General features: G+C 42.4%; 2 protein-coding genes across 2 annotated transcripts; both read right to left on the reverse strand.

Moving 5' to 3' along the window:
* Positions 1–2733: 2733 nt before the first annotated feature.
* Positions 2734–6117, reverse strand: LOC131458466 (UDP-glucuronosyltransferase 2C1-like). Its single transcript, XM_058627590.1, has 4 exons — positions 6078–6117; positions 5320–5618; positions 4510–5223; positions 2734–3707 (listed from the first exon to the last, which is right to left on the reverse strand). Exons 2-4 carry the CDS (start codon positions 5611–5613, stop codon positions 3123–3125), a joined length of 1593 nt encoding a protein of 530 aa, XP_058483573.1. The 5' UTR covers positions 5614–5618; positions 6078–6117; the 3' UTR covers positions 2734–3122.
* A 5210-nt stretch (positions 6118–11327) lies between these two features.
* LOC131458473 (UDP-glucuronosyltransferase 2C1-like) lies at positions 11328–14879 on the reverse strand. The gene is made up of 4 exons (XM_058627600.1): positions 14849–14879; positions 13913–14211; positions 13103–13816; positions 11328–12301 (listed from the first exon to the last, which is right to left on the reverse strand). Exons 2-4 carry the CDS (start codon positions 14204–14206, stop codon positions 11717–11719), a joined length of 1593 nt encoding a protein of 530 aa, XP_058483583.1. The 5' UTR covers positions 14207–14211; positions 14849–14879; the 3' UTR covers positions 11328–11716.
* Between the last annotated feature and the right edge of the window lie 884 nt (positions 14880–15763).

A 15763-nucleotide genomic window follows, 5' to 3' on the forward strand; every position in this document is an offset into this window, starting at 1 on the left:
TCGTTTTTGTCAGCGAGAACGAATGGCACCTGTGGTAAACATCCATGACTGAGCCACGTGCAGCACTGGTGCTGAGACACATGCAAGAGTAGTGGATTGTTGCTGTTGCCAAGAAAATATTAGCTAATATTTGCAGATTTGCTCAATTAAGCATCTGTTTTGTCAACTACTGTGAATGATATGAGGTATTTGCTTGACATAATGCCAACTCATAATTAAATTTAGATTTCTTTTTATGATTTACATCATTAAAATCAAGGGAGACTATACACAGAAGCTATTATATTACATTACATTACATGTCATTTAGCAGACGCTTTTATCAAAAGCGACTTACAATAAGTGCAATTAAACAATTGGGTACAAATAAGAGCTAGAAGTAAGAAAGAGCTTCAAGTAAGCCAAACTATGAAGTGCTAGTCATAGGTGCGATGTATACGGTTTTTTTGGGGGGTTTTTTTCGGAAGAAATGTGTTTTTAGTCGGCGGCGGAAGATGTGGAGGCTTTCCACTGTCCGGATGTTGATGGGGAGCTCGTTCCACCATTTGGGAGCTAGGACAGTGAACAGTCTCGAGTTCTGCGAATGCCTCTGCAATCCTCTCAGTGAGGGGGCAGCGAGCCGGTTTGCCGATGCAGAGCGGAGTGGGCGGGCTGGGGTGTAGGTTTTGATCATGTCCTGGATGTAGGCTGGACCGGACCCGTTTGTAGCATGGAACGCAAGCACTAGAGTCTTGAAGCGGATGCGAGCAGCTACAGGAAGCCAGTGAAGGGAGCGGAGGAGCGGTGTAGTGTGGGAGAATTTTGGTAAGTTGAAGACCAGTCGAGCTGCTGCATTCTGGATGAGTTGCAGAGGTCGTATGGCACACGCAGGGAGACCAGCCAGGAGGGAGTTGCAGTAATCCAAGCGTGAGATGACAAGAGCCTGGATCAGAACCTGTGCCGCCTTCTGGGTTAGAAGAGGCCGTATCCTTCTGATGTTGTGCAACATGTATCTGCAAGATCAAGCTGTTGCAACAATGTTGGCAGTGAGGGAGAGATGGTCATCAAGTGTCACACCCAGGTCCCTTGCGGTATGAGAAGGAGTTACCACAGAGTTGTCGAGGGTGATGGTCAGGTCTGTGGTGGGAGAGCCCTTTCCTGGGAGAAAAAGAAACTCAGTCTTGTCGAGATTGAGTTTCAGGTGATGGTCAGACGTCCACTGAGAGATGTCGGTCAGACAAGCGGAGATCCGTTCTGCTACATGTGTGTCGGAGCTGGGAAAAGAGAGAATGAGTTGGGTGCCATCGGCCTAGCTGTGATAGGAAAAACCATGAGAGAGAATAACAGAACCAAAAGAATTGGTGTAATGAGAGAAGAGGAGCGGGCCCAAGACAGAACCCTGAGGGACCCCAGTAGCTAGAGGACAGGGTTCCGACACGGATCCTTTCCAGGTTACTCTGTATGTTCGGTTTTGAAGATAGGACGAGATAGGGTAAGTGCAGAGCCTGAGACACCTAGTTCTTGAAGGGAGGAAGTAAGGATCTGATGGTTAACTGTGTCAAACGCTGCAGAAAGGTCCAAGAGGATGAGCACAGAGGAGAGAGAGGCAGCCCTGGCAGTGGAGTTGACAGCAAGAAGTGCAGTTTCGGTCGAGTGACCTGCTTTAAAACCAGACTGAAGAGGATCAAGAAGGTTGTTCCGGTGAAGGTAGGAGGAGAGCTGATTAAAGATAGCACGCTCCAGAGTTTTGGAGAGAAAAGGAAGAAGAGAGACAGGTCTGTAGTTACTTACTCCAGACGGGTCAAGGGTGGGTTTTTTAAGGAGGGGGGTCACTCAGGCCTCTTTAAGAGAGTCCGGAAAGCAACCAGATGATAGAGATGTGTTAATGAGGTGGGTGAGGAAAGGAAGAAGATCAGAGATATATACATATATATATATATATATGTACTGTATATATATATATATATCTATGTATGTCCACATGCATTAGTTATGCAAACCACACACACAAATCCAACGATAATTCTTTATTATTACTTAATGTGGTTTCAGGGCTCAAATCACCCCCCTGCTTGCATATGTGTTTTTCTCATCACCGTCTCAAGCAGAGTATATCACTGAATAATGAATTCAAATGTGATTTAACTAAGATTCATCGACCTCACTCATAAAGAAAAACTACATGAGCTTTTGTTTTATCAAAGAGAGATTTCTCCTCAAGCCTCTGATTATTTCTAGGCATCTGTTTTTAGACTATTTAAGAAGAGTAACATGTGCAACACAAGGGATCCATAAGTTTCCCACAAAACCTGATTGTCCGTGGCGTGTTTCTGATATTTTGACTTTACATGGAATTGAATCACATCATATGGCGGGAATCTCCTGCAACAAACATAAAAATACAAAATCACTTCTGTTCTTTCTTTCAATTTTCTCCAAAGGTAAAGTAGTACCATATAAAATTGAACCAAAAAGATGATTAACTCTATTTTACTGTCTAGTCCAGTGGAAATTTGGTCTCATAGTTGTTTCTTTACAAGGAAACATATTCTTTTCAGTGCACAATATTTCTTGTATTAGTTCAGGATTTGGAAAGGGGGATGTGGACATGTGATACATCAAAAAAACAGATTTTTGTGCAATAGTCCGTCAAAATGTTCCATTTATAATGATGAAAATGCATTTACCTTTGTATCAAAGTGGCATATGTGAGACTATCACATTGTACAACACTGATTAATAGAGACAGTGATCTGAATTTTGCTTCAAATATTTTAATGTAACATTGAATGTAAAATTAAAGAAATTACTCAATGAGATTAATGATTGTATCACCACAAATCTGCCACAATGACAAATGATTTTGAAACAGAAGAGAGATTACTTTATTTGTACATCTTACATGGTAGCTTAGTCTGATCGTTATTTTTACAAAGGCTTAAAAATAAGACACCTTAAGATGTAAATAAGTTATGAAACAATACAGAATTCTATGTAGTTATTGGTCCAATTAACACTGGATCAGATCTTGGCAAATTAAACAAACTCCAATGAGATCCTAAAACATAAATATCACTTAAAATGGTCACAAACCAGTTCTTCAGAGAACCTGTTGAAGCATATATCTACACAAGTTTGACTTCTCAGTGTTGTTTGGTTTTGGGTTTTCTTCTACTTCTGCAGCACAGACATCTAAAAAGGACAAAAACAGAGTACAGCAATACAGCCACTGCAGTCAGCAGTACTAGCAGTACATCTACATTGTAGTATGAGTACCAGGGCATCTTATAAGCCTCTGTACGCAGGTGGGGAGCTCCTTTATGGCGCATGACAAATTCCACCCAGAAGATGGCCTGATCCATGGGTGTTATTGGCTGATCTCGGTGCAAACGTGAAAGTCTTTGGATGTTCTCTCTGTAGCGCTCTTCAAAGAGCAACTCCTTCAGTTCTTGTTCAAGCCTCTGTCCATTAACCTCGCCCAGCTGAATGATCTTTGCAGCTCCTCTCTCCTGCAAACGCAGAAGGTTGTCAAACTGGTCAAAGAACAAGGGAATCCCCAAGACAGGGACACCATAGTAAATGGCCTCATGGACTCCATTGGTTCCCCCATGCGCTATAAAGACTTTGGTCTGTGGGTGACCGAGGAGGTCCTTCTGCGGCATCCAGTCCACGATCAGTGTGTTGTTGCCCAGAGTGGAGGGTCGTTCCCCTTTGTGCCTCCAGATCACCTGATCAGAAAACAAGAAGAGTCCATCAGACAGCAGAGAGACAGTGTGGCAAAAGCATCTTGTGTACAAGATGATTAGCAGAAGAACCCAACAACCTTTGCTTTCCCTTAGATTGTAGGTGTTTATATTGTTGTTCGGTCGCTGTCATAAAGATATAGCAGTAGTAAGAAGCCTATAAAGAGCACAGACTAGATATAAAAATGGCATAGTCTTCTGGTTTGAAATGTGAAGCCCATGCAGACAAGTAGCAGTTAGCCACCAGGTGTGACTGAGCTAAAATTGTGTTTGAATAGAAGTCTATGAAAAAAATTGCCTACTTCCGACTTGATGTCAGTACAGCAGTAAATGTTCATGGACTCAAATACATTATTTCAGGTCTTCTTCGATAGCACATGATGTCTGTTTTGTAAGTTATGTTCCCATTTAGGGGAAAATAGATGCTAAAAACGCAGCACATAATATGAGTGGACACCAATGTGACTGACAGCCAGTATTGTCTGGAAGACTACAATCGTTTTTTTTATCTACAATCTGTGGGAAGGATACAAGTACTTTAAGTGCTGGTGAGGAAAAGTACCTGCACCAACGGAAAAGTGCAACAGTCCATAAATTTAGTTGCAATTTTTCTACAAAATTGATTACAGAGTAAAAGGAAGATGAGCACAGATGCTCTAATTTTTCTTTTATCATTACACTGTGCAGTAAGTGTTAATATCATAATGTAAAGTTTGATCCAGAAAAGCTATGTACAAACCAAATTCAGTATACAAACCATTGCACATTTGAACAATTGTCACTTTACCTTCTGAGGCAACTTGGCGAACACGCTGGCAATTTCATCTGTCACCTCTTTGGGTAAAGCATTAACAAAAGTTCCCAGGGTCATGATGATCACTCCGTGTTCCCCAGCGCTCTGAACAAACTCCTCCAGATCTGCTGGCAGAGGTTGGGCCGGTTTGCACTGAAACCCACCAATGTAGACGATGTTCGGCATGGTGGGCCGAGGGAAATCAAACACATAGTCTGACCTGAACAGCCAGATGTCTGCTTCCTGAAGAAGCGAGATGACGTCGCATCCACCCTCGAAATATTTATCACAGATGGCATCATAGTGGGGCCCTACCATGAATTTCTGCTGAATAACTACAGTGCTGTAGAAAAACAGGTTTTTGATCCTCTGCATGAAAGTCATTTTGTCGGTTAAACCCGATCCTGGCACTGGGATATAAGAGAGTGGAGTGGGGGCAATTGCAAAGTGGCCTTCTCCACTGGTGATCCATCGAACGTTGAGCACTAGGGGCAGTTTGAGATACTTTGCAAGGAGCACTCCTGGTGCCATGGCGGGATCAGTGAGAAGAACATCATACTGAGAATCCATTAAGCTTTTGATCATAGTTTTATCATCAAGGATTTTGCCAAGGGCCTCAGACCACATTAAATGTGCTGTAGATAGCATAGACATAAAGTCCTTGGTGATTTTGAAGAATGCAAATGCTGAACCCCCTTCTCTCTGCAGCTGAAAAAAATAATAAAGTAAAAAAATCTGGTTATTTTTTTCAAATCATGATATTGCAATACTACATGATCATGTGAGGCTTCCTGGATGACATACCCTCATATGCTCCTGTAGGTACAATTCAAAAAAGTCTTCTGAAGGTTCATCCAGTTCAATTGTTATTGATGTATACAGGGGAGACTTTTCTGGAATGTACCAGCTGGTGGACGCCCTGATCACAGTCATGGTGTGTCCCCTGGCATGAAGCTCCTCCAGAAGAATCTTCATATTGATCCAATGGCTGCCATCTACTGGGAACACCAGGATTTTCCCCCCATCACAAGGTGGTGTGAAGGAAATCAAACCTACACTAAGGAGTGCAAATATTCCACACACGCGGTACAGCGGCATATTTCCTGAAATTAAAAATGAGGAAAATGGAGTGTTTTAAGAAGTTCTCTGTATATAGGTGTTCAGATCCCATGTGAAGCGATATATTTTGTCAACACAGACAGAGTCAAAAGCAACATTGTGCTAGTAAAGCTAGATGCCTGCAAAACATTTGTGGCATGACTGAAAATCCAAAGAAGAGCCCACCAAAAGTTTCAGAAGTGAATTGTACTGCTAATAAAATCAGTAATTGAGCAGTTTCAATGGATATATTGGATATAATTAAGAATCCCTCACTCTAGTATTGGTATTTCTTGACAGAACAAAATGACACAGCATACAAATAATCATTTCACTTCTCAAAGAGCAGAAAGGATTCTTCGCACTGCAGCTTTAAACCAGCAGAGCAGGAGTGGGAAATACTGCATTACACTTGAGGGAAAGATAAAAACATCATCACAAAAACAATTCTGAAATTCTCTTACCAAGGCTGAAGGGTGACCGCTGTTGTGCTGCTTGCCTGCAGACTAGCGTTCCTTAAAATGGTTTATTTGCCTATTTGAGTTCAAACCCCAGAGATGATTGGTCCTTGTTATGTCACATAACACGTGTTACATAAACGGTGCACTAAAGCTCTGCAAACACCAAGCAAAGTCATTGTTTGTTAATTCACGTGACATATTGCTTCTGATACGTCATATCTAATCATGTTGTAAACCTACTGGTAATAAACGAAATAATTGTTGGTGTTTTTTTTTATTATTATGCCTCTGTTTCACATTCATAAACAGAAATGATGTCACGTTATTTGTACGCTGCATCCTTCATTTGAGAACAGGCTCTGTCAAGCGCAATGTTCCTGTTGTCTCCGTAATTATCACAATTATGGATCTGCAAACTATTACGCATTATGCAGCAAACCAAAATCCTACAAAGCTAAAATGACACCTGCAGTCATGGGAAGCCTGATGAATTTTTTTCGTAAACTTGTCGTTATGACGGTAAAACCGTTGAGGTGGTAAAAAAACACGACACAAACAGGACTGGACCCAGATGCAGGACGGTGGTCAGTAACAGTCTTTATTAAAACACGAAAAAACAAGGCAGGGAGACAGTAACGAAGATCCTCAAATAGCTAATCAATGCTATAAGACGGAGGGAAGAGCTCAAAAAGTACGTGTAGAGTCGGTGACATACGAAGACAAACTCACAACAAGACAAAGGAAGGGGGTGTGGTTAAATACACAGAGGAATCAGGGAGGTGACGAACAAGACATGTGAAACAGGTTGGGGTAATCAAGGAGGGGAAAAGTAAAGCGCACGCAGAAAATGGACAAGAAAACTTCAAAATATCAGGGATTTTCACAGTAAAATGACATGAACAAACGGAGCATGACAGAGCCCTCCTCTCAAGAGTTGCCTCCTGGCGACTCAAAACAAACACCAAGAACATACATCAAACATAACATCAAACATGGAACACTTTCTGGGTAGACAAGGAGGAGAGACAAGCATCCCGGGATGTTGGGAACAAATATGAAGGGAGGGGGGAAGGAAGAGGTTAAGCCTACTGAGACCAATTAAAGTCCCTGATGAGAGGGGTCGAGGATGTCCCGGCCAGGGACCCACGACCTCTCCTCAGGACCATAACTCTCCCAGTCGACCAAGTATTCCCCAGCAACGAGAGTCTAAAATCCACAGAACGGTATCAACTGGCTCGCCGTCGAGAACCCGGGGGAGAGGAGGGGGTCTGGGTGCGGGAAGCAAGGGAGACACATTGACAGATTTGACACGAGACATGGAAAGTGGGGTGTTCACGCCCACGTAGGGAGGGGGCCGTGGAGCGACACCGATCGGCTGCCCTCTTGAACAGTTTGCACGTAGAGAGCAGCTTCCTCCACGCTCAGGCCCAGGCACGATGACACAGCCCTACCAGAAGCTGCCCAGAGGGGACTCAAACATCACGGTTAAGTGAGGGGAACAAAGGGGGTTGGTAGCCATAACAACACTCAAACGGAGAAAAACCAGTGGAGGTACAGACCAATGAGTTGTGGGCTTATTCTACCCAGGGAAGTGCTTTGACCCATGATGCCAGAGTGTTAGAAACCAGGCAACGAAGCAACGTCTCAAGTTCTTGATTGTGTCGCTCCAACTGGCTGTTGGACTGCAGATGGTCACTAGAGGACAGACTGGACCGGGCCCCGATGAGAAGGCAGAATTCAGCCCAGAAGCGTGAGATGAACTGGGGGCCATGGTCCGAGATGATGTCCAGGGGCAGTCCATGGAGCTTAAACACCTCGTTGAGATTCACCTCTGCAGTCTGTTTGGCGGACAGAAGCTTGGCCAGGGGAATGAAGTGCGCCATCTTGGAGAATCGATCGACCACAGTCAGAATTCTGGTCTTCCCCTCCGATGGTGGCAACCCGTTGGCGAAATCCAGAGAGGTGTGACACCAGGGTCTTGAAGGCACCGGCAGAAGAAAGAGTTTCCTATGAGGCTGGGAATAGGACAGCTTACGCGCCACAGAGACCTGACAGGCTGCCACAACAGAGCCCACTACCAGGTTAGGAGGGAGAATAGCGACAGCAGAATCAATACTATCAGGAGAATCATGAATTCTGGACAGGACATCAGTGAGAACCGGGACGATATAAAACAACAAAGTGAAAATGGGTAAAGAAAAGGGACACCTGGACTGTCTGGGGTTTAGGCGCTTAGCTGCCTGGAGATACTTGAGGTTGCTGTGATCAGTCCACACCAGAAACGGTTACTTCGACCCCTCCAGCCAGTGACTCCATTCCTCCGAGTGCAGAAACTTATGTCAAAAGAAAACTTCACATTTATTGGTTTATACTGTTTCATTATGACATAAAAAATTGATTTACATGCAGTTTTTTCTGGCGGTTTTCTAGAAAATTGATGGATACTCATTTGAAATTGGTTATTAAAGTAACATTTGCAATCCAAAGTCTTTTAAAGTTAAAGTCGTTTTTGTCAGCGAGAACGAATGGCACCTGTGGTAAACATCCATGACTGAGCCACGTGCAGCACTGGTGCTGAGACACATGCAAGAGTAGTGGATTGTTGCTGTTGCCAAGAAAATATTAGCTAATATTTGCAGATTTGCTCAATTAAGCATCTGTTTTGTCAACTACTGTGAATGATATGAGGTATTTGCTTGACATAATGCCAACTCATAATTAAATTTAGATTTCTTTTTATGATTTACATCAATTAAATCAAGGGAGACTATACACAGAAGCTATTATATTACATTACATTACATGTCATTTAGCAGACGCTTTTATCAAAAGCGACTTACAATAAGTGCATTTAAACAATTGGGTACAAATAAGAGCTAGAAGTAAGAAAGAGCTTCAAGTAAGCCAAACTATGAAGTGCTAGTCATAGGTGCGATGTATACGGGTTTTTTTGGGGGGTTTTTTCGGAAGAAATGTGTTTTTAGTCGGCGGCGGAAGATGTGGAGGCTTTCCGCTGTCCGGATGTTGATGGGGAGCTCGTTCCACCATTTGGGAGCTAGGACAGTGAACAGTCTCGAGTTCTGCGAATGCCTCTGCAATCCTCTCAGTGAGGGGGCAGCGAGCCGGTTTGCCGATGCAGAGCGGAGTGGGCGGGCTGGGGTGTAGGTTTTGATCATGTCCTGGATGTAGGCTGGACCGGACCCGTTTGTAGCATGGAACGCAAGCACTAGAGTCTTGAAGCGGATGCGAGCAGCTACAGGAAGCCAGTGAAGGGAGCGGAGGAGCGGTGTAGTGTGGGAGAATTTTGGTAAATTGAAGACCAGTCGAGCTGCTGCATTCTGGATTAGTTGCAGAGGTCGTATGGCACACGCAGGGAGACCAGCCAGGAGGGAGTTGCAGTAATCCAAGCGTGAGATGACAAGAGCCTGGATCAGAACCTGTGCCGCCTTCTGGGTTAGAAGAGGCCGTATCCTTCTGATGTTGTGCAACATGTATCTGCAAGATCAAGCTGTTGCAACAATGTTGGCAGTGAGGGAGAGATGGTCATCAAGTGTCACACCCAGGTCCCTTGCCGTATGAGAAGGAGTTACCACAGAGTTGTCGAGGGTGATGGTCAGGTCTGTGGTGGGAGAGCCCTTTCCTGGGAGAAAAAGAAACTCAGTCTTGTCGAGATTGAGTTTCAGGTGATGGTCAGACGTCCACTGAGAGATGTCGGTCAGACAAGCGGAGATCCGTTCTGCTACATGTGTGTCGGAGCTGGGAAAAGAGAGAATGAGTTGGGTGCCATCGGCCTAGCTGTGATAGGAAAAACCATGAGAGAGAATAACAGAACCAAAAGAGTTGGTGTAATGAGAGAAGAGGAGCGGGCCCAAGACAGAACCCTGAGGGACCCCAGTAGCTAGAGGACAGGGTTCCGACACGGATCCTTTCCAGGTTACTCTGTATGTTCGGTTTTGAAGATAGGACGAGATAGGGTAAGTGCAGAGCCTGAGACACCTAGTTCTTGAAGGGAGGAAGTAAGGATCTGATGGTTAACTGTGTCAAACGCTGCAGAAAGGTCCAAGAGGATGAGCACAGAGGAGAGAGAGGCAGCCCTGGCAGTGGAGTTGACAGCAAGAAGTGCAGTTTCGGTCGAGTGACCTGTTTTAAAACCAGACTGAAGAGGATCAAGAAGGTTGTTCCGGTGAAGGTAGGAGGAGAGCTGATTAAAGATAGCACGCTCCAGAGTTTTGGAGAGAAAAGGAAGAAGAGAGACAGGTCTGTAGTTACTTACTCCAGACGGGTCAAGGGTGGGTTTTTTAAGGAGGGGGGTCACTCTGGCCTCTTTAAGAGAGTCCGGAAAGCAACCAGATGATAGAGATGTGTTAATGAGGTGGGTGAGGAAAGGAAGAAGATCAGAGATATATACATATATATATATATATATATATATGAATGTATATATATATATATATATATATATATATATATGTATGTCCACATGCATTAGTTATGCAAACCACACACACAAATCCAACGATGATTCTTTATTATTACTTAATGTGGTTTCAGGGCTCAAATCACCCCCCTGCTTGCATATGTGTTTTTCTCATCACCGTCTCAAGCAGAGTATATCACTGAATAATGAATTCAAATGTGATTTAACTAAGATTCATCGACCTCACTCATAAAGAAAAACTACATGAGCTTTTGTTTTATCAAAGAGAGATTTCTCCTCAAGCCTCTGATTATTTCTAGGCATCTGTTTTTAGACTATTTAAGAAGAGTAACATGTGCAACACAAGGGATCCATAAGTTTCCCACAAAACCTGATTGTCCGTGGCGTGTTTCTGATATTTTGATTTTACATGGAATTGAATCACATCATATGGCGGGAATCTCCTGCAACAAACATAAAAATACAAAATCACTTCTGTTCTTTCTTTCAATTTTCTCCAAAGGTAAAGTAGTACCATATAAAATTGAACCAAAAAGATGATTAACTCTATTTTACTGTCTAGTCCAGTGGAAATTTGGTCTCATAGTTGTTTCTTTACAAGGAAACATATTCTTTTCAGTGCACAATATTTCTTGTATTAGTTCAGGATTTGGAAAGGGGGATGTGGACATGTGATACATCAAAAAAAAAGATTTTTGTGCAATAGTCCGTCAAAATGTTCCATTTATAATGATGAAAATGCATTTACCTTTGTATCAAAGTGGCATATGTGAGACTATCACATTGTACAACACTGATTAATAGAGACAGTGATCTGAATTTTGCTTCAAATATTTTAATGTAACATTGAATGTAAAATTAAAGAAATTACTCAATGAGATTAATGATTGTATCACCACAAATCTGCCACAATGACAAATGATTTTGAAACAGAAGAGAGATTACTTTATTTGTACATCTTACATGGTAGCTTAGTCTGATCGTTATTTTTACAAAGGCTTAAAAATAATACACCTTAAGATGTAAATAAGTTATGAAACAATACAGAATTCTATGTAGTTATTGGTCCAATTAACACTGGATCAGATCTTGGCAAATTAAACAAACTCCAATGAGATCCTAAAACATAAATATCACTTAAAATGGTCACAAACCAGTTCTTTAGAGAACCTGTTGAAGCATATTTCTACACAAGTTTGACTTCTCAGTGTTGTTTGGTTTTGGGTTTTCTTCTACTTCTGCAGCACAGACATCTAAAAAGGACAAAAACAGAGTACAGCAATACAGCCACTGCAGTCAGCAGTACTAGCAGTACATCTACATTGTAGTATGAGTACCAGGGCATCTTATAAGCCTCTGTACGCAGGTGGGGAGCTCCTTTATGGCGCATGACAAATTCCACCCAGAAGATGGCCTGATCCATGGGTGTTATTGGCTGATCTCGGTGCAAACGTGAAAGTCTTTGGATGTTCTCTCTGTAGCGCTCTTCAAAGAGCAACTCCTTCAGTTCTTGTTCAAGCCTCTGTCCATTAACCTCGCCCAGCTGAATGATCTTTGCAGCTCCTCTCTCCTGCAAACGCAGAAGGTTGTCAAACTGGTCAAAGAACAAGGGAATCCCCAAGACAGGGACACCATAGTAAATGGCCTCATGGACTCCATTGGTTCCCCCATGCGCTATAAAGACTTTGGTCTGTGGGTGACCGAGGAGGTCCTTCTGCGGCATCCAGTCCACGATCAGTGTGTTGTTGCCCAGAGTGGAGGGTCGTTCCCCTTTGTGCCTCCAGATCACCTGATCAGAAAACAAGAAGAGTCCATCAGACAGCAGAGAGACAGTGTGGCAAAAGCATCTTGTGTACAAGATGATTAGCAGAAGAACCCAACAACCTTTGCTTTCCCTTAGATTGTAGGTGTTTATATTGTTGTTCGGTCGCTGTCATAAAGATATAGCAGTAGTAAGAAGCCTATAAAGAGCACAGACTCGATATAAAAATGGCATAGTCTTCTGGTTTGAAATGTGAAGCCCATGCAGACAAGTAGCAGTTAGCCACCAGGTGTGACTGAGCTAAAATTGTGTTTGAATAGAAGTCTATGAAAAAAATTGCCTACTTCCGACTTGATGTCAGTACATCAGTAAATGTTCATGGACTCAAATACATTATTTCAGGTCTTCTTCGATAGCACATGATGTCTGTTTTGGAAGTTATGTTCCCATTTAGGGGAAAATAGATGCTAAAAACGCAGCACATAATATGAGTGGACACCAATGTGACTGACAGCCAGTATTGTCTGGAAGACTACAATCGTTTTTTTATCTACAATCTGTGGGAAGGATACAAGTACTTTAAGTGCTGGTGAGGAAAAGTACCTGCACCAACGGAAAAGTGCAACAGTCCATAAATTTAGTTGCAATTTTTCTACAAAATTGATTACAGAGTAAAAGGAAGATGAGCACAGATGCTCTAATTTTTCTTTTATCATTACACTGTGCAGTAAGTGTTAATATCATAATGTAAAGTTTGATCCAGAAAAGCTATGTACAAACCAAATTCAGTATACAAACCATTGCACATTTGAACAATTGTCACTTTACCTTCTGAGGCAACTTGGCGAACACGCTGGCAATTTCATCTGTCACCTCTTTGGGTAAAGCATTAACAAAAGTTCCCAGGGTCATGATGATCACTCCGTGTTCCCCAGCGCTCTGAACAAACTCCTCCAGATCTGCTGGCAGAGGTTGGGCCGGTTTGCACTGAAACCCACCAATGTAGACGATGTTCGGCATGGTGGGCCGAGGGAAATCAAACACATAGTCTGACCTGAACAGCCAGATGTCTGCTTCCTGAAAAAGCGAGATGACGTCGCATCCACCCTCGAAATATTTATCACAGATGGCATCATAGTGGGGCCCTACCATGAATTTCTGCTGAATAACTACAGTGCTGTAGAAAAACAGGTTTTTGATCCTCTGCATGAAAGTCATTTTGTCGGTTAAACCCGATCCTGGTACTGGGATATAAGAGAGTGGAGTGGGGGCAATTGCAAAGTGGCCTTCTCCACTGGTGATCCATCGAACGTTGAGCACTAGGGGCAGTTTGAGATACTTTGCAAGGAGCACTCCTGGTGCCATGGCGGGATCAGTGAGAAGAACATCATACTGAGAATCCATTAAGCTTTTGTTCATAGTTTTATCATCAAGGATTTTGCCAAGGGCCTCAGACCACATTAAATGTGCTGTAGATAGCATAGACATAAAATCCTTGGTGATTTTGAAGAATGCAAATGCTGAACCCCCTTCTCTCTGCAGCTGAAAAAAATAATAAAGTAAAAAAATCTGGTTATTTTTTTCAAATCATGATACTGCAATACTACATGATCATGTGAGGCTTCCTGGATGACATACCCTCATATGCTCCTGTAGGTACAATTCAAAAAAGTCTTCTAAAGCTTCATCCAGTTCAATTGTTATTGATGTATACAGGGGAGACTTTTCTGGAATGTACCAGCTGGTGGACGCCCTGATCACAGTCATGGTGTGTCCCCTGGCATGAAGCTCCTCCAGAAGAATCTTCATATTGATCCAATGGCTGCCATCTACTGGGAACACCAGGATTTTCCCCCCATCACAAGGTGGTGTGAAGGAAATCAAACCTACACTAAGGAGTGCAAATATTCCACACACGCGGTACAGCGGCATATTTCCTGAAATATAGGAGTGAGGAAAATGGAGTGTTTTACGGAGTTCAAAACAGATGAGGCTTTACAAAGTTATTGAGAAACCCAACATTTTTCACAAGGAGCAAGCACTGAAAGATATATGTGTTTATGTATGTGTGTGTGTGTGTGTGTGTGTTTATATGTATATGTATATGTATATATGCACAGCAAACATGAAGCAATTTATTTTGTCAACACAGACGGAGGCAACAGCAACATTGCGCTAGTAAAGCAAGATGGCGGCAAAATGTTTGCGGCATGACTGAAAACCCAAAGAAGAGCCCACCAAAAGGTTCAGAAGTGAATTGTACTGCTAATAAAATCAGTCATTGAGCAGTTTGAATGGATGAATATTTAAGAATCCCTCATTCCAGTTTTGGTATTTCTTGACAGCAAAATGACACAGCATACAAATAATCATTTCTGTTCTCAAAGAGCAGAAAGGATTCCTCGCACTGCAGCTTTAAACCAGCAGAGCAACAAAGCACATATCCATTTTCACCAGAAGAAACCTATGGCAGAAGAGTGGGAAATGCTGCATTACACTTGAGGGAAATTCCACTCATCGAATAAACACTAAGATAAAAACAATATCACGAAAACAATCCTGAAATTCACTTACCAAGGCTGAAGGGTGACAGCTGTCGTGCTGCTTGCCTGCAGACTGACATTCATTAAAATGGTTTATTTGCCTATTTAAGTTCAAACCCAGAGATGATTGGTCCTTGATATGTCACATAACACGTGTTACATAAACGGTGCACTAAAGCTCTGCAAACACCAAGCAAAGTCATTGTTTCTTAATTCACGTGACATAATGCTTCTGATACGTCATATCTAATCATGTTGTAAACCTACTGGTAATAAACGAAATAATTTTTGGTGTTTTTTTATTATTATAATGCCTCTGTTTCACATTCATGAACAGAAATGATGTCACGTTATTTGTACGCTGCATCCTTCATTTGAGAACAGGCTCTGTCAAGCACAATGTTGCCGCTGTCTCCGTCTGTCACTTCCTGTGTGCAGGCTCCTGAATGTGGGCAGGTCATCAGCCTTGTGTGAACTAATTTGACATTTGTTTATGTTTAAAAGTTGCAGAATACAGTTTTAAATTCGTTTAGATAGTGCTGCAACTAATTATCACGATTATGGATCTGCAAACTATTACCATTCTGATTATGCAGCAAACCAAAATCCTACAAAGCTAAAATGACACCTGCAGTCATGGAAAGTCTGATGAAATGTTTTCGTAAACTTGTCATTATGACGGTAAAACCTATTGCAAACCATTGAGGTGGTAAAAAAAACACCATATTGTAACGAACAGGACTGGACCCAGACAGTGGTAAGTAACAGTCTTTATTAAAACACGAAAAAACATGGCAGGTAGACAGGAACAAAGATCCTCAAATAGTGTATCAACGCAGGCGGGGGATCGCTGTGAGAGTCACTTTGACTGGAACAGATAAGCAGAGTTTCACAGAGGCACAGAAGCACTCACGTGCACAAACAAATGCACTAAAAAACAATCAAA

This window comes from Solea solea, chromosome 4 (assembly GCF_958295425.1).
Source record: "Solea solea chromosome 4, fSolSol10.1, whole genome shotgun sequence".
NCBI lineage: Eukaryota > Metazoa > Chordata > Actinopteri > Pleuronectiformes > Soleidae > Solea > Solea solea.

Excerpts from the sequence above, each read along its gene's own strand:
- LOC131458466 (XM_058627590.1), bottom strand. The coding sequence starts at position 5,613 with ATGCCGCTGTACCGCGTGTGTGGAATATTTGCACTCCTTAGTGTAGGT. Across the intron at positions 5,224-5,319 it reads ACCTACAGGAGCATATGAGG|CTGCAGAGAGAAGGGGGTTC; the intron begins GTATGTCATCCA and ends TATTTTTTTCAG. Across the intron at positions 3,708-4,509 it reads TCGCCAAGTTGCCTCAGAAG|GTGATCTGGAGGCACAAAGG; the intron begins GTAAAGTGACAA and ends TTTTCTGATCAG.
- LOC131458473 (XM_058627600.1), bottom strand. The coding sequence starts at position 14,206 with ATGCCGCTGTACCGCGTGTGTGGAATATTTGCACTCCTTAGTGTAGGT. Across the intron at positions 13,817-13,912 it reads ACCTACAGGAGCATATGAGG|CTGCAGAGAGAAGGGGGTTC; the intron begins GTATGTCATCCA and ends TATTTTTTTCAG. Across the intron at positions 12,302-13,102 it reads TCGCCAAGTTGCCTCAGAAG|GTGATCTGGAGGCACAAAGG; the intron begins GTAAAGTGACAA and ends TTTTCTGATCAG.